At 38.0% G+C, this 15,524-nt stretch overlaps 1 protein-coding gene and 1 long non-coding RNA gene across 2 annotated transcripts in view; one reads left to right on the forward strand and one right to left on the reverse strand.

Moving 5' to 3' along the window:
• The window catches only part of odad2 (outer dynein arm docking complex subunit 2), a 56,403-nt gene extending 52,903 nt beyond the window's left edge, over window positions 1–3,500 (forward strand). Inside the window, exon 23 of the mRNA XM_088322555.1 lies at window positions 3,336–3,500. Coding sequence (XP_088178681.1) covers window positions 3,336–3,461 — 126 coding nt within the window. The 3' untranslated portion in view covers window positions 3,462–3,500. The remainder of the gene's footprint in view (window positions 1–3,335) is intronic.
• Window positions 1–15,524, reverse strand: part of LOC148348791 (uncharacterized) — a 57,483-nt gene that overhangs the window by 10,587 nt on the left and 31,372 nt on the right. The gene's annotated exons all lie outside the window — the stretch shown is intronic.

A 15,524-nucleotide genomic window follows, 5' to 3' on the forward strand; every position in this document is an offset into this window, starting at 1 on the left:
CACTTTTGGCCCAAATTGTAACAGCATCATCGGAGCTGTGTTTGTGAATAGCGCATTCAACATAAAATACTCTGACAGATACAAACTTGCAGTAGCAGTTAACTAGATGGTACTGTCGTGTCTAATGCAAATACTAAACAGTTCCACAGAGCAGAGAGAAGCAGCAAGTTGCCAGACAAACATAGCGGTGACCTTATATAGGGATTCTACTATGCAAAAGAAACACCAATTTCGCGACCTATGATTTTTTTAATACAAATTAACATTAGTATGATAGTGCAGGTATTTTTGCCCATTATTCAAATCAGATTTTATTTTTTCTTATTGAATGAAGGTATTTTGTACCACTGAGAAGCACTGAATATTACAAATTGTCCCTTTAAAAATAGGTTGATGTTAGTGCAAAACATAACATTAAAGGGACACTGTGTAATATTTGACCACTAATGAGTGGTATAGTACTAAAAAGCACAAGAATACAAAATATGGAGACTCATCTAGTTTACAGTATACTACCATTTTTTAGAGCGCTTGTCTTGGGATCAAGAGTTCACAGTTCGAATCCCGGCTCCTCCGTGTTACATGTCGAAATGTCCTTGGGTAAGACACTGAACCCCCAATAAGCAGGTTAGCGCCTTACATGGCTGCACGGCCGCTATTGGGAAATGTGAAGCACAATGCAAAGCACTTTGGGAAGTCTTGACTTGAAAAGGGCTATATAAATGCATATCATTTCATTTCATTTACAAGTGAATTGTAAAATATATTTTCATCCCATTTGCAGTAACTTCAAATCTACCCACTTTGCTCCTCAGCATATTTAGTCAATTCAGGTTAAATTTCAGCTCCCTACCTGTGAATCAACTCAATCTAATCATCCAGAAAGTCCAAAAAGAGACAATACCTTCTCTAGTGAGGTCAATGCAAGATATACTGATGAACTTAATTGTTTTAGAGACGTCCTGTGGACAGTTAGTATTTTGTTACAATATACAGAACATATGTCAGCGACTGGAAAATATTATGTTCAATTGAAACTGTGTTTATAAGTACTGTACAGTGGTTAGCACATTCGCCTAACACGAGAAAGGTCTCCGGTTCGAGAAACATATGTTGGCCTGGAGAGGGATGAGTGCCACCAGGCTGTACTTTCCCAAGACACATCACAGGAAATGACCATGTACTGTATTTTTGTTTCCAACTACAACGTACGGAACAAAAACAAAAGGACAACATGCATTTGTTGTTTTTAACAATACAACAGCAGCTGAGAACATCTGACTTTGTGTCATTTCTTATTTCAGGAATGCACTGTTATACAAACAAACTCCTAGAAAATAAAATGTGGCTTAGGAAACCTCAGCAGAATTTAGGAAGACGCAGGCAGCGAATAAATTTAACTTGATCTATTGTGCCGCAGTATTTATGCTTACGTTTACTTTTGTTTTGAGTCGATCCCACAGGCAGCCTCAAACGTAACACAGTGGCCCTCGGTGGTGGTTTCGTCTTCTAAATCTAGTGATATTGTTTATTTTCTACCGAACCCCAACAATGAGGGACGAGTTCAATCTAGAACATGTTTTTATATCGACTCTGAATTTATGTGCGTAGTACGTTTTAGACACCAAAATGCAACTATTAAAATGCAATAAGAAACAATTGCAACACTTGTAGGCTTGTGATATTATTTTGGGGGAATCCAAAGAGAAGGGAGTTACTACTATCTTAACAAGATCATGGATCAGCCCCTTTGCCTGAGAGGGAAAGGGACTCTGGCCTTATACTTCAAATGACAATCTTAGGTATATTAGGTTTTAGGAGCACCATTTCCTGTGGTGATATGTGAAAAAAACTAACCAAAAAGTCTAAAACAAAGTCCAAGTTTGTAACACCATTGTGAGGGTCTAAAATGTTGAAGTTTTCCCAAAAGTTTCCCTTCCTGACTTTCAAAGCCTAAGAATGAGACGCTGTTTTTTTAAACCTATACATCCCGATACTAGAGGGCAGCCAATAGGGTCGTCAACACCAATAATGAGACCTGGGTGTTGATACCCAACCTTAATTTAGAATGTTACTCGCAATTCAATTTTTGACTTGAGATTTGTTTGTCGACACAATCCTTACAAAATGTTTTACCACTTGTGTATGTTGTCTTAGATTGGTCATTAAGAGCAATGTGATTCAAAAAACAAAAGGCTCTTTGCAGTGTCTGAAATAACGTTTGCCCGGACGCCCGGGGCGTAAATTTTTTATGTCGGGCGTACAACTTACACAATGTGTCTGCCCAGGCGGCTGACAACTTTTTCAAGAAAGAAATAAAAAAAAAAACTCGTTTTTATTCTTTCATTTATTTTTCCAGATCAAACGTTTGCTTTATTCCGATTTTGAAATCTTTATTCGGTTTGGAAATTTCGGAATTTCGGTTCGTTTGGCAATTTGCATACTCGGCAGCCGATCAGAAGCCTGCATCGAATAATTTCGTGCTTTCGGACTTTACCGATCGTTATCAGGTCGTGCATTTTCATATCATTTTCCCAAAGTAGACTGTCAGAGAACACAAGAAAAATGGATAAGTGGGTAGGAATCAAGCCAAAACCTCTGCCCCAGAAGAAATATTCAAAAGAAGCTAACACAATTTATGACGCTACAAAATGTAAACGTACATGAAAAGCATTGTGGAAAGAGGAATTCACGTGGCTTGTAGCAGACGGCGCAACGTAAACATTCCATGAATAAAGATGAGTTAATACAGGTACATACTGATGTATATGACAGCGATGTCATATACATAAAATTAATGTTATAAGTAGATTTATAATAAACTGAATTTTAAAGTGTTGTTCTGTCATATATTCTGATTATCAACCCTTAATACTTTACAACAATGTTTTTGTTTTTTTTGGCGATGAGTCGTCTTATTGTGTTTCAAGTTGTGAAACATGGGGCAGGCAACTTTATGGCTGGGCAGGCAACTTTTCAGAGTGTCCGTTAACTTTTTGTCATGAGTTTCAGATACTGTTCTTTGCATTAATATTAGCATGTTTTGCCCCCACTTTACAGGTTTGTAATTTTCTAAGGCTATTGTAAAATTCACGTTATAGTAGAAATGTTTTCCAAGTCGCGGTTTGTAATCAGGGTGAGATTGTGGGTCCCTGAAGTCAGACAAGTTTGAGGACCACGGTTCTAGTGCGCTTATGACATGTTCACAGTTCACCCGGTACATGCATTGCTCCGCTGCCGCGTATGAGCGTGTTTCAGCCACCGAGGAAAGAGTCCAATATTATTTTAGTGCTCCCTGTGCCAGCCCCAAACTCTCTCTTGTGTACTTGTTTCAGCCTCTGATCCACTTCATGGGCTCTGATGATGAGAAGGTTCGCAATGCCGCTGCGGACTGCGTACGAAACATTCGCCTGCTCTTCCCAGGCCAGGCCCGGGCCAAAAAATCAACACCGTGCATTTAATTCAACCAGGTTGGTTATAAATAAAATCTTGCATTTGAATCCAAAAGCGTCTGGCTGCTGTTTGTTTGCTGTTGTGTGCTGAAACTTTGTTTCTTGAAGATGAGGTAATGCCGATAACGCTGACTTCATCGAGATAATTGCGGTTTGTTTTTTATACGTGCGTTTACCGTGAGAATTTGGAGATTTCGACAATTGGATGCACGTGCGTATGCATCGCATGTGTTTTAGGGTTTAAAGTTCAATACAGACTGATGGAACAACCGACTACTGTACGATCAAAACGTGCCACTTCTAAGAAATGGTGGTTTTATGTATTGGTTTTAAAGAGACACTGTGTTACATTTGACAACTAGATGTTGCTGTATTGTTTAGTGCAACCAAAGCGAGTGCTACAAAGCCCAAGGAAGAATACAAACTACCTTGTCTCAAAGTGACCGAACTACACCATTTTTTGCGTTGCCTTTCACAAGGTTTTTTTCCTTTGGATTCTGTCAAGATCACCATCACCTTTTATCAGTGTCATCCTGATTTGTAAGGTTTGTTTTTTGTTTCTGACAGTTTCATTGTTGTTGACCATTTGTTTGTTAGTTTGTTGATGATTTTCGTTTATACATGACATAATGCACATTATCTCTTCCTGCTTCTTGAGTTTATTTCCATCGCAATATCACAACATCAAAGCACCTGTAAACACGTTTAAAACCTTTTCCTAATAAAAACCTTCCCCATATCACTTCAGACCTATTGTATTTCAGTCACCATACTGTAGAAGCAAGATAGCAGATAATCATGTCAACTCCCTCTAGGTCAGCGGTGGGCAAACTACAGCCCCCAGGCCACATGCAGCCCATCAAAGGAAAATGTGAAAACTTTCATTAGATGTATAAAATGGTAAAAAAATAAAAGTACTTTGAATGAAAATGTGTTTATTTGGTGCCACTCGTGTCCCCAGTATCCAACATTCAACTAGTTGGCTACAGGTTTCTTTACTTGCTATTTTGATGATGTATCAAAATATTTATCAAATTTTGCGTATCGTATTTTGAGTTTTTCAATGCATATTATCAAATTGAATGGGTAAGTGTGAAGCACATTGTAAAGTGCTTTGAGAGGTCTTCATTGACTATAAAAGCGCTATATAAATGCAGACCATTTACCATCCTTATATTTTGATTTCATTGCCAAGAAAAACTGTATTGGTAGATACTAAAAAATTAAAGAAACTTTTTTTTTTCCCTTTTGCCATTTTTGTTAAACCAAAGTGGCCCACGCCACAAATACCAATTTCTCAACATATGAGTAAAAGGTACATTTATTACACCGTGTATTTTAACTTATTTTTCAAGTCAATATATTTATTTTTAAATGAAGTTTATTTTTTACAACTAAAAACAGTAACATCCTTTTAAACATACTTTAGCAGTTGATGTAGTTTATTTTTTTGCTCTGATTTCTTGTTTAAAAGCATTTCCCATAGATACCAGTCTGTGAATGTGGTTCTTTCCAGATGATGTTTTTATTATCCGCTGGTCTGGTAAACAAACCCGCCCACTGAATTTGACTGCAGCGCAACCGATTTGGGCAATTTTCAGATATTTTTACTCTTTTATGATCGCCAATTTATATAGCTACATTAGATGCCAAAAATAGATGAAAAAAGCGAAACATCGGAACGATATGATCTAAAATGTCTCTAGATCTTTGAGGTTTAAAACCTCAAGAAGGCAAAAACTGTGTGAACCCGATTCTGAACCCAGTAGAAAGGAAATGCTGGGACTGGGAGGATGTAGTAGGTTGGTCACCCACCGGGCCACAGCTGAGGGTATTAGCCGGGCCGCAAAGCCTCTCTGAAAAGAAAAGCGCCACTTTTTCTGGCTCGCCGTCTGACACTGCGACATTATTCAAGGGGAAATTAGAGGTTAGGCCTCCACGCCTCAGCACAGGCAGCAATTACGTCCGGCGTTGGCCTTCCTGGTCACCTTTCAACATCACCATGTTTCTCATTGCTTCACATGGGAAGCGTGGAGGGATATCCCTGCTCATGTTGTCACTCCCCCTCTGATGGAAAATGAGTGCCTTGTTGTCAGTCACACCCCACTTTTACCAGACAGTCTTGTTGAAATGGATTGATTACATTACAAATAGAAATACAGTCATTCGTACAGCGTTCCCATGGCCAAATGCAAGCACCATCAAAATAAGAAATCCGGTGTGAATCATTATTTTGCAGAGTCACAAATATATCTGCAATTTACATGACATTTGTTATGTGGGTTTATCAGGAGATATGATTTTTAGATTTTTAGCAGACCGCGAATTTATTTGTGAAATCAAACAATACATGTATCACTATTTTTGAGACAAAGCTCACCCAATATAGATAGGTGTAAAAATGAGAGGAATATGTGCTTACATTTTCAGTAGCAAGACGCTCTTCCCGTTACAATTTACCACTGGGAAATGTTAACTCAATTGTTTTGCATAGCCCATAACAAATGTCCATAATTGACACGTAATCCTTGCTAATACACATTTAATAGTGCCCTGTTTCAATGTAGCATTCCCCTGACCTCTTGGAGGCAACGTGTCAAAAACGAATGTGAGCTGGTGTTAATTATAAGTGTCGGTGTTGTTTTTAAGCAGACTTGATGATAAACATGGCAACAATTTTCAGCATTTACATGCACTTCACCCAAATTTAAGCATTTCAAATCCTTGAAAACAATACATCAAAATTCAAGCATTTTCAAGAATTTTAAGCACCGTTACGAACCCAGCTTGAAATCGCTCACCACTACCATATGCTCTTCCCAGTTTGTGCAAGCGCTTCCCACTATCAGACGCTTGATACTATGCACTTGTTCATATTACCCAGCAAATTTTTATTGTATTGAATCTCCTTTCTCTGACTTTTTTTTACCCAAGCTACAAGGGAAATGGTAAGGTGTTTTTCGAGGAAAAAAATGGAGAATGATGGATATTGAAATTTAGCAGGAAATAATAGACAATCATGAGCACTGTGTGTTTGACCTAGCTAAGGAGCACCTTCTCTTATATGTACGCTATTGAAACGGGAAGAGGCAGCATTAACAAAGGGAAAGTCATGGTCTGGTACAATATGTATTTGAAGGCCAGCCATTGCTTGTTTGAGAAATTCAAGAAGAGGACTTTTTGACTCTGCAGTTTGGCATAAGGAAGAAGTGAGTGCAGGTTGCAAAGTTGCAGAAAGGTTTTTGCAGCACTTATGAAAATGAAAGAAAATAAAAACATTATGCTGTAAAGATGTGTTTGTGTGTACATTCTTTTAAAGTTACAGTAAGTGCATACATACCATCAACAGTCTCTTGCGCTCTGTCACACTTTGCCCATCACGTCCGTAACGTTAGCAACTACCGACTCCCTCGGTGGTCAGTGCTCAAAATAAACCCGTATTTTGTTTCGTTAATATGTTATTATGCTATTTTTATGGTTACTTATTAATTTAAATGTGTTTTTAGTGATCAGGTAGATGTGTTTTATAGCTACTTTGGAATAACTTGGGTTACTTTTGGGATGCCGTACAGATTAATTAGTTTTCAATAATTTCGTATCGAGAAAAAGCCTCGTTACAGAACTAATTTGAGAAAAGAACGCTAACCTGGAACAAATTAAGCTCATTTATTAAGGTACCACCGTACTGAGAATGCTTCGCAATTTACGGCGTCAATTTATATCAAATTACGTCTTTTCTGTGGAAACTAGGAATTTGAAAACAAAATCAAGTAATGTTCATTTTTTGTGTCGGGATTATTACGTTGCTTGTTCTGAATATTAAACGGTTATATTCATATCAGATTTGTACAAGAGTTATTCAAGATTGTGTAGCCTGGATACCAGGTTTAGTTCTCGCAGGCCTGGCGGGGAGTGTGTTGTGCCCATTGTGTAAGTGTTTTTGTTTTTTTTTTAAATAAATTTACTGTTCTAAATTATAATATGTGGCTAAAAGAGAAGTTCATGTTTTACATATATATATATATATATATATATATATATATTGTTTTTATCTGAGCTTTAAGCTAAAAAATATAGCGAAATAATACTACTTTTTCATGTCACTTCCTGTAAACTCAGAACTGTTGCACATCCAACCCATCTCTATGCATGTTGAAGGATTAACAAGGCAATGCCATAAGTTTTTAAAAGAAAGTTTAAATAATGTTTAAACAACTATATTTTGTAATAGTTCAGACAGACATAAAGTTTATACACTTTATTTTTGTGAACTATTTGGCGCTTAGTCCTCAATGCATTGTAATGTACTTTTGCTGTTTTCACCATCCAGAAAAGGGAAGTAAAGTCTCCATATCACATCCACTTCTGTCACGGTCCTTTGGTTGTTTAGCTCGGTGTCATATTGATAATACTACAATGACCACTACTACTTTATATAAATTAATGGGGCTAAGATTGTCTAGGAATAACTTTCAACCTAAAAATGGCAATCTTAAATGGATTAATATGAAAAAAAAAATGTATCCGTTCTGAAATAGGATTTTCAATGTTCGGCTGTTCTGCCGTTTTGGCCTTTACTGTGTTGCTGTGTAAACTAAACCAAAACATTTTTTTGGGCGGTTACCTATATTTCTCTGATGCTTTGCGCAAGTATTTTATGAAGAAAAATAACGAGAGTTGAGGTTTTCCCTAAATCCTAAAATCTGTATCCCGCTGGCCTTTCCTATGCCCGTGAAACATTTTATAATATACGATCACAGCAGTTGGCAGCGGCGTTGTCTTGCCCCCTTGCCATAAAAAATATACGTTTGCACAACAGTCTCTTTGAGCTACGTCCGGGTTGAAAGCGGTAGAACACAGCTACCGTTCTGCACCCTGGAAATCCCTCACCTATCGCGGCGGCGCTCTCACGGCAGGAGCGTCTGCTGTCGCGCTCTCCATGTGTTTGCTAGGCGGTCCGAGCATCCGCTTTCTCGCCAATTCTGGGACGTATAATGAGATCACTTGCAGCCCCGGTTTAAGTGTACTTCAATCTGAAGTCGACTTCCATAAAATGTAAACATCAAACAAGCTTGAAAATATATAGTTAAATAAACAGAAAAATGAGTGAGCAAATACCACAAGGTCTGGGTTGCGTTTAGAAGAGTAACAAAGAAGTATTTATTATCCAACAACATAATAATGTTGATGTGAAACTCACATGTCGTGTATTTTGTCACAACAAAATATTATTCAAATGAGGAGGCAGCCCAGTTACCAGAGCTTTTCACCTATTGGTTGACCAGGGATTAACGAGTTGGCTATTGCACCAATCAACCAATAGATGAAAAGCTCAGCCCCCTCATTTGAATAGCATATTTGTTCCAATAAAATATGTGGAAGGTTCACAACAAAATAAATGATTAAATCAATATTGTGTCGATTATTTTGTCACAACAAAATAAATGAATAACAAACTGGCTGAGCCTTTCACCTATTGGTTAATTGGTGTAATAGCAGATTTATTCATCTCTGATGAACCTATTGGTGAAAAGCTTAGGCAACCCCCTCATTTGAATAATAATGTTGTTTTCACAAGTACACAACGAAATACTCGAAAAAAATACATAACAAAGTAAATGCCGTAATAAATAAATAAATGAATAAATGCATAAATACTTAAAAAAATACTTTTCAATCATATTTATAGTTTACATGATGTATTTACGTTCATTCATTTATATTTTTTCTACAAATGGCAGGATTGGTCCTCCATTTATACGCATTTTGATTTTTCCTGGGAGAAATGTATTTAAAAAATAAGGGTAACAGAACATTTGAAATCACTCAATACTTGCAGAATTCTGTGTGCTTAGAATTGGGCAAATAATTGACACAAACGTTGAAAAATAGCTGCTAATTTATGAGTCCTAACCCTCAAAGTTTCCAAACTATTCCAAATTAAACTATGAACTGGTGAACTCTATTTTTCAAAGTCCATCTTTGAACTCGCGTCTATCTCTGGACAGCAAGATGATGTTGTACCACAAATGCTAATCGATGAATCACAAAGTAAGCTTACTGTAAAATACTTTACGTTTGAGAAATGTTGCATGAATTCAGCTGTTTCTTGGCGGTCTAAGAAGGCAGAATAGTGTCCCACTTCTCTTTTTATTTGTTTACTCAGTAAACATCTCCCTAGCGAGTTTATAATCCCTAACACATCTTTTTTATAATGTGGTAGGAAATGTTTATAAGTCTATAAAACAGATCTTAGCTGCCTCGTTAGTCATTTGCAACATGCTCGTCAATCTTTTTGGAGCGCTATATTAAATTGATTGGGTGACGTTTTGGTGTGATTGGATTGAAGTCAGAGTAATCAGGCCACAACATTCAATATGCTTTTTGCACTAATTAATCTCCCCAGTTTGTGAAATTTTAGACTAAACTCTGTTTTGACAAGACTCGCAGTGTATCACTTAAGTGTACAGCAATCTGCATGTTGCTGTATTGTTTGGTTAGACTTCATTAAATGAAATTTGATAAGTCGTCATGTATTGTTTCCTCTACCAAGCACAAACCACTAATGACAAAAGATTGTGTTCCCATTACTGTTAATTAGCATGGTCAGCATCCAACCTCTTTTATACTTTTTAGTTTAACCAAGCATTACAAATGCATTTCATCTGGAGGGACGAAAGCATGACCAACTTGGGTGCCGAGGTGCTTAACTTGTTTGGGTGTTTAGGCATTTGGGTTGGCCATGGTCACATTTTTTGTGTTGTTTTTATTTTGCTACTTTCTTCCTTTTTTCTTTTCCTTGTTTTTGTGTATGTGTTTGTCTTGCTGTCGGTCAACCCCTCTCGAGGGATATGACTAGGGTGGATAGATAGCTAGATAGTTTAACCTGGCATTCCAAATGATTGTAAAAGAAGACTTTGACTATCGCTCAGAAACAAAGTAGGTATTTTAGTTTGATTGTCTTAGCTGTTTTTGTCTCCTTGTAATGTTGTTTGAATGATATGGGAAGAGTAAATGCCATATTTTCCAGACCATAAGGCGCATCTGATTATAAGCGACCTTCATAAGTATCCACTTGTGGGGAAAAAATATTTATAGAAGATATGCATGTATAGAAGGTGCATCGCAGAATGAAGTGCATGAAATTAAAGCTGCTTTCAGTGCTACGGTTTCATAGAAAAGGTGGCAACATAAAACAAGTCATAATGAAGAACTAAATAGATGGTGACAGGACATACGTGGAGAACACAAATGAGGCTGAGGGTGCTGATAGCAAAACATCATGAGGCGAGAAAAGACGCAAGGAAATACTGAAAACGACTTGAAACGGTTGTTTCAAGCAGGTACAGAAACCTTTGAATGTTATGATTAGAAATATTTGCTATGATTTGCCTTTCTCTGAATCATGTGACACATCAGAATGACCTAAATTCTCAGCAAAGGTATTATCGCCATTATATAGCACCCTCAGGCTTGAGGGCCAAAATATTGCAGGTTTTACATGTTTCTTTCCTCCAACATGAGCTGACTGAGGAGCTGATGACATTAATCAGGATTGTTGCTGCTTTGATTTTTCTGCTTCATCTGTTTCGGAACCCTCCTCTACACATTTTAACACGTGAATTTGACTTGATTGTTCAAATTCACACATTTATCCTTCAGTGCCGAGAACTCCTTTTAGTAGTCATTTGTTTTGTTTTTTCCACGTGAAGCCATGAATAGGGAAACAACAAGCATGGGAAACATAACAGATGTGTGTTCCCATTTGAAATGATGCCACGCTGTAATTTAAGTCACCAATCCTGGCAACTTCTAATGACCTTCGGTTTTACTCTTGATTGCTTTCAGTGCACGTTTTTGCCCAGGGATCTGTGATTAAAACCGGCCCAAAAAAAGAGGTAATTGGGTCATTTTAAACCACCTGCAAAATTTTTTCATCAGTCACTTTTTCCGCCGAGGCAAGCAAACCAAGGAACAAATACGTCTGTGGCTTTTAACCAGTAAGCCTGCGTGCTGCAATGTATAATTCCAGCTTGGTTTACTCGGACTTAAGTGAGTGTAAAAACATCACCTTAATTGAGGGCCTCGTTGTGGAACAGCGACTACAGATTTAAAAAAGAATTAGGATGTTAATGCCTTGAGGTGGTGAGATGACTCACTGTCGACCGCCAATAACGACCATCCTTCATTTACAGATCATTGAGCATTTACGTGACTTAAAAGTGAAATCAGAGGCCTATTCTCCATACAAAGATCGCAGATCTTGTGAAGTTGCCAAGGACAATCTTCCGAAAAACATAAACAGTACTTGGGATGTGTTGGTCTGTTAGTACTGGCCCAATTATTGTTGACTTTAACAACAGATAAAAAAACAGTTTTGCAAATGTTTCCGTCAACAGTTAAACGTCAAAAACTTCTGAACGTCATTGACAATCTGAGGGGGTCTTCTGTCAGAAGAGAAAAAGGGGACCTCTGATAGACTATTTCCCCCGCTAAATTTAAGTGTCACGCTTCCCCCAAAAAGGGTAGTACAGCTTATCAGAATGTGTTATTGCATTTAAAAACAAACAAATTCAAAAGTGGGCCTTATACATTTTAAAATATGATAAAAGTGGAAAGCAGAATAACAATGAAAAGCTACTACTTGTGGTAACCACATATGAATGAATCCATTTTAGTCGCTGGAAGATTTCCGGTGTACCCTATACCCGAAAATTATTTCACAAAGTCCACTTATGGGAGGTGCAATTTCTAGTGCAGTGTACATTACATTTTATAATCCAGCTTGATAGTCTAGAAAATACAGTATGACCATTATATTGAGGGAGAGGGGTGAGTGTTGGAGACAGTAAAAGAGAAATGTTTAAAGAGGAATTTCATAAGGTAAGAGAAAGCCAATAACTTATAGGGATAGGTAAGAGAACAGAGAGAAATAGGGTGGGGTGTGAAATAAAGGTTTCAGGGTGAGAGAGAGGGACTGAGATTTCAGAGTTATGTAAATACAGTAAGTGGCAATGGGAGAGTTGGAGAGATGTGTGAGCAGCCGGTGGGAGAATTTGAGGAAGTAGAGGAACAATATTTCAGTTAAATTTAGAAATTAAAGAGAGTCCGGTGCCAGAGAGAGGTGTCACATGGTGGGAGATTTGGACAGATCAGAGAAATATGTGAGAGTGAAAGAGTTTTGTGGATGGACTGAAAAAAATAGCTATGAGAGGGATGTCAGAGAGCTAGAATCGTGATAGAGGAAAAGGTTGTGGTGAGTACCATAGGAGTAAGATAAAAAAAAGTAGGAGGGATACAGAGTAGGTCTCGACTGGTATGGGTTTTCAGGGCCGATACCGATAATTAGTATTAAGAAGAGGCTAATAACTGATATTTGGATCCCAAATATTCGTGCAAATAAACAGCCCGCCCGATAATTGCTTGACCTCGAATACTGAGTAGTAAATGGGAAAGATTGAAAGTTTTTTGTGGGAGAGAGGTTTAACTGCATAAGAGAAATGAGAGAAAGTTGTGATAGGGACAGTAGTGGTGGTTAAGAGGATTCAAGAGAGTAGAAAAATAATATTTCAGTGGGATGGAGATGTTGGAGAGATGGCATAGTGTGAGAAATTTGGACGGATCAGGTAAAGATGCAAGAGTGCAGGATTTTAGTGGGACTATTGGGTAGAGTAGAAAAAGATGTGTGAGAGGGATGTCAGAGAGATGCAAGAGAGGAAAAGGTTGTGTGTACTACAACAGTTTGTATGTTAGTAGAAACGAAAAGTGTGAGAGTGATAGAGAGAGGCTTTACTATATGGGATGAATAGGAGAAAGTTGTGAGAGGTGGTAAGAATGACAGTGAGAGATTCAGTTGTCAAAGACGGGAATTGTAGTAGGTGGGAGTGCTGGATATATAAGTGTAAAAGGCCAATAGATTAAGGGATGAGTGTGGCAAGATGACGGAGGATAAGAAAAGTGGTAAGATATGTGAGAGATGTTAGACTCTGAAAATATGAGTTAATTTTGTTTGGGATAAGAGGAAAGAAACTTCCTTAAGTCAGTTTTCAGGTCTGTAAAAACTATGAGGTTCATTTAAAAAGAGCCCTCAGCAAGTTCTCTTTGACAAGGTCAGGACAGGTACCAAGAGTTCATGTCAGGTGGGGAGGAAAGCCCACCAAACATAAGAAAACAAACCCTAACCGGCCTTAATTAAATCGACCACCCCACCGGACTACTCGGAAGCGAACATGTTTGCACAAGCTGTGTCAAAGTTAACTTCACCCATTAAATGAAAATAAGCGCAAATAAACGCTAATTACACGCATCCCCGACTCTTCTTATAGGTCCTGCCGCTTAGTCACATTATTGCAATCACAACCTTGGATAAACCCCGAGGCTGAGGACCTCGGAGCTTATGACTCACCAGCATGTGAGGCCACGATTTTATATTGCGAGTCAATGAGAGGCTTGATCGGACCGAATCGGTAACCGCCTGCTTGTAAACAACCAGAAACCAAGTTCCCCGAACGTGTTCGGTCGGGTCCCGATGGAATCGTTTATGTATTGGAAAGAAAGCCAATCTCTGATTTGATAACGGCTTTCACAGTGGGCGCTTTGCATGATTTGAGAAAAAAATATCTCCAGTGTTAGCTTTTTAGCAATGCATAAGAGTTGATTGACATGTTTCCCCCATTGGTCATCATATGCGAGTCTACAAAAGTTGAAAATCAACAGCTATGATTAACAATTGACAGAGCAGAAAGGAAAAAAATGGGCAGACATCTCACCTTATTTTTTGATTATTTGTTAAATAAAACCAGTCTAGCTGATTGATTAGTCATTGTTTCCCATTTTGACGTTGATGACCTCGAACTTGTCGTGGAACTTGTAGAAGTCAGCTTTCAGTTTGCTCAAGACGTTTTTGTGCGTGGTGGTCTGATAAGCAAAAGCTGTTGGCCAAGATGGCATTACAGCGTTGAAGGAGAACCTCAGTCGCGCCAGTCTGATCCTTGATCAGTTGATCAGGCATTTTTCTCAGTCGTATCCATTAACTCCACATAAAAATGCCAGCATAAATTCATCTGATGATATAAAAGGTCAACAGATAAAGGTCTTCAACGTCTTTGAAGCTGGTCTGAACTTTGACCAACTCTATTGAGCATACCCGCAAGAATACGTGCCTTTTGGACAAGGACTTTGATTACTTTTGGCTCTCCTAGTAGAATACATCTTGTCAATTCCACTGAAGGCCCAATTTAGACGTTCCATTTTGGTGGTCTTGTCGAAGGACCAGTGTGTATCAGGCGAACTTTGAACGTCTCATGTTCAATTTTCTAAGCTCTGTGTTGTGCTCAGCACAGATGTACCATTACGTTTATAAGACGTTGCCATTGGTGTCTGTTTAACAATAACATGTGTGTTGGGTCTAGATTAACATTGATAAATAACACAGCCAGTATCAGGTTTTTGACCTTATTTGGATTTATATAATCAATTTTGTGTGAGTAAAATCAGAATAACTTGTATGTGGTATAACCAATTTGTATAACCTTTGAATTCAATATTTTTCATTGGAGCAATAGAAGATGTATTGCGCTTTTAGGTTTCTGATTTTTTTAAATTCTTGGTTTATTGTTGGTTCAAGCTGGTTTAAAAATTTATCAACACACAGTATGTTTGTGTCAGCAGCATACAAAGTCAGTTTAAGCTTTTTTTTTATTTAATATATATGTCTTTTTTATATAATGTAAAATGTTTTGGTCGCAGGAAGGATCCCTGAGGAACACCACACTTCATTGATTGTCCATTTAGTCTCTCTATTCTCGGCTGATTTTAATCAAGCTTACGTCAAAGGTCAAATGAGTTCATGTTTTCGTTTCTCTTTAACACGCTTTTTCTCTAACTTGAGGGATTTTGGCTAAAGCCTGTCGATTTCAAAGGTAACCATGTCCGGGATGAAGGTCAGAGGTGTGCTGTTCTTTAGCATTTCTCCCACAACTCGTTAAAACGTTGCGGTATGCGGTAAGTGTTGGTAGTTTGACAGCTGGTTATCATAAGTGCCAGTGACAGAAAAACTTGAGCACAAGACCA

Source organism: Urocampus carinirostris, chromosome 18, assembly GCF_059441175.1.
Source record: "Urocampus carinirostris isolate Australia breed hairy pipefish chromosome 18, RoL_Ucar_1.0, whole genome shotgun sequence".
In the NCBI taxonomy this organism is placed as follows: domain Eukaryota; kingdom Metazoa; phylum Chordata; class Actinopteri; order Syngnathiformes; family Syngnathidae; genus Urocampus; species Urocampus carinirostris.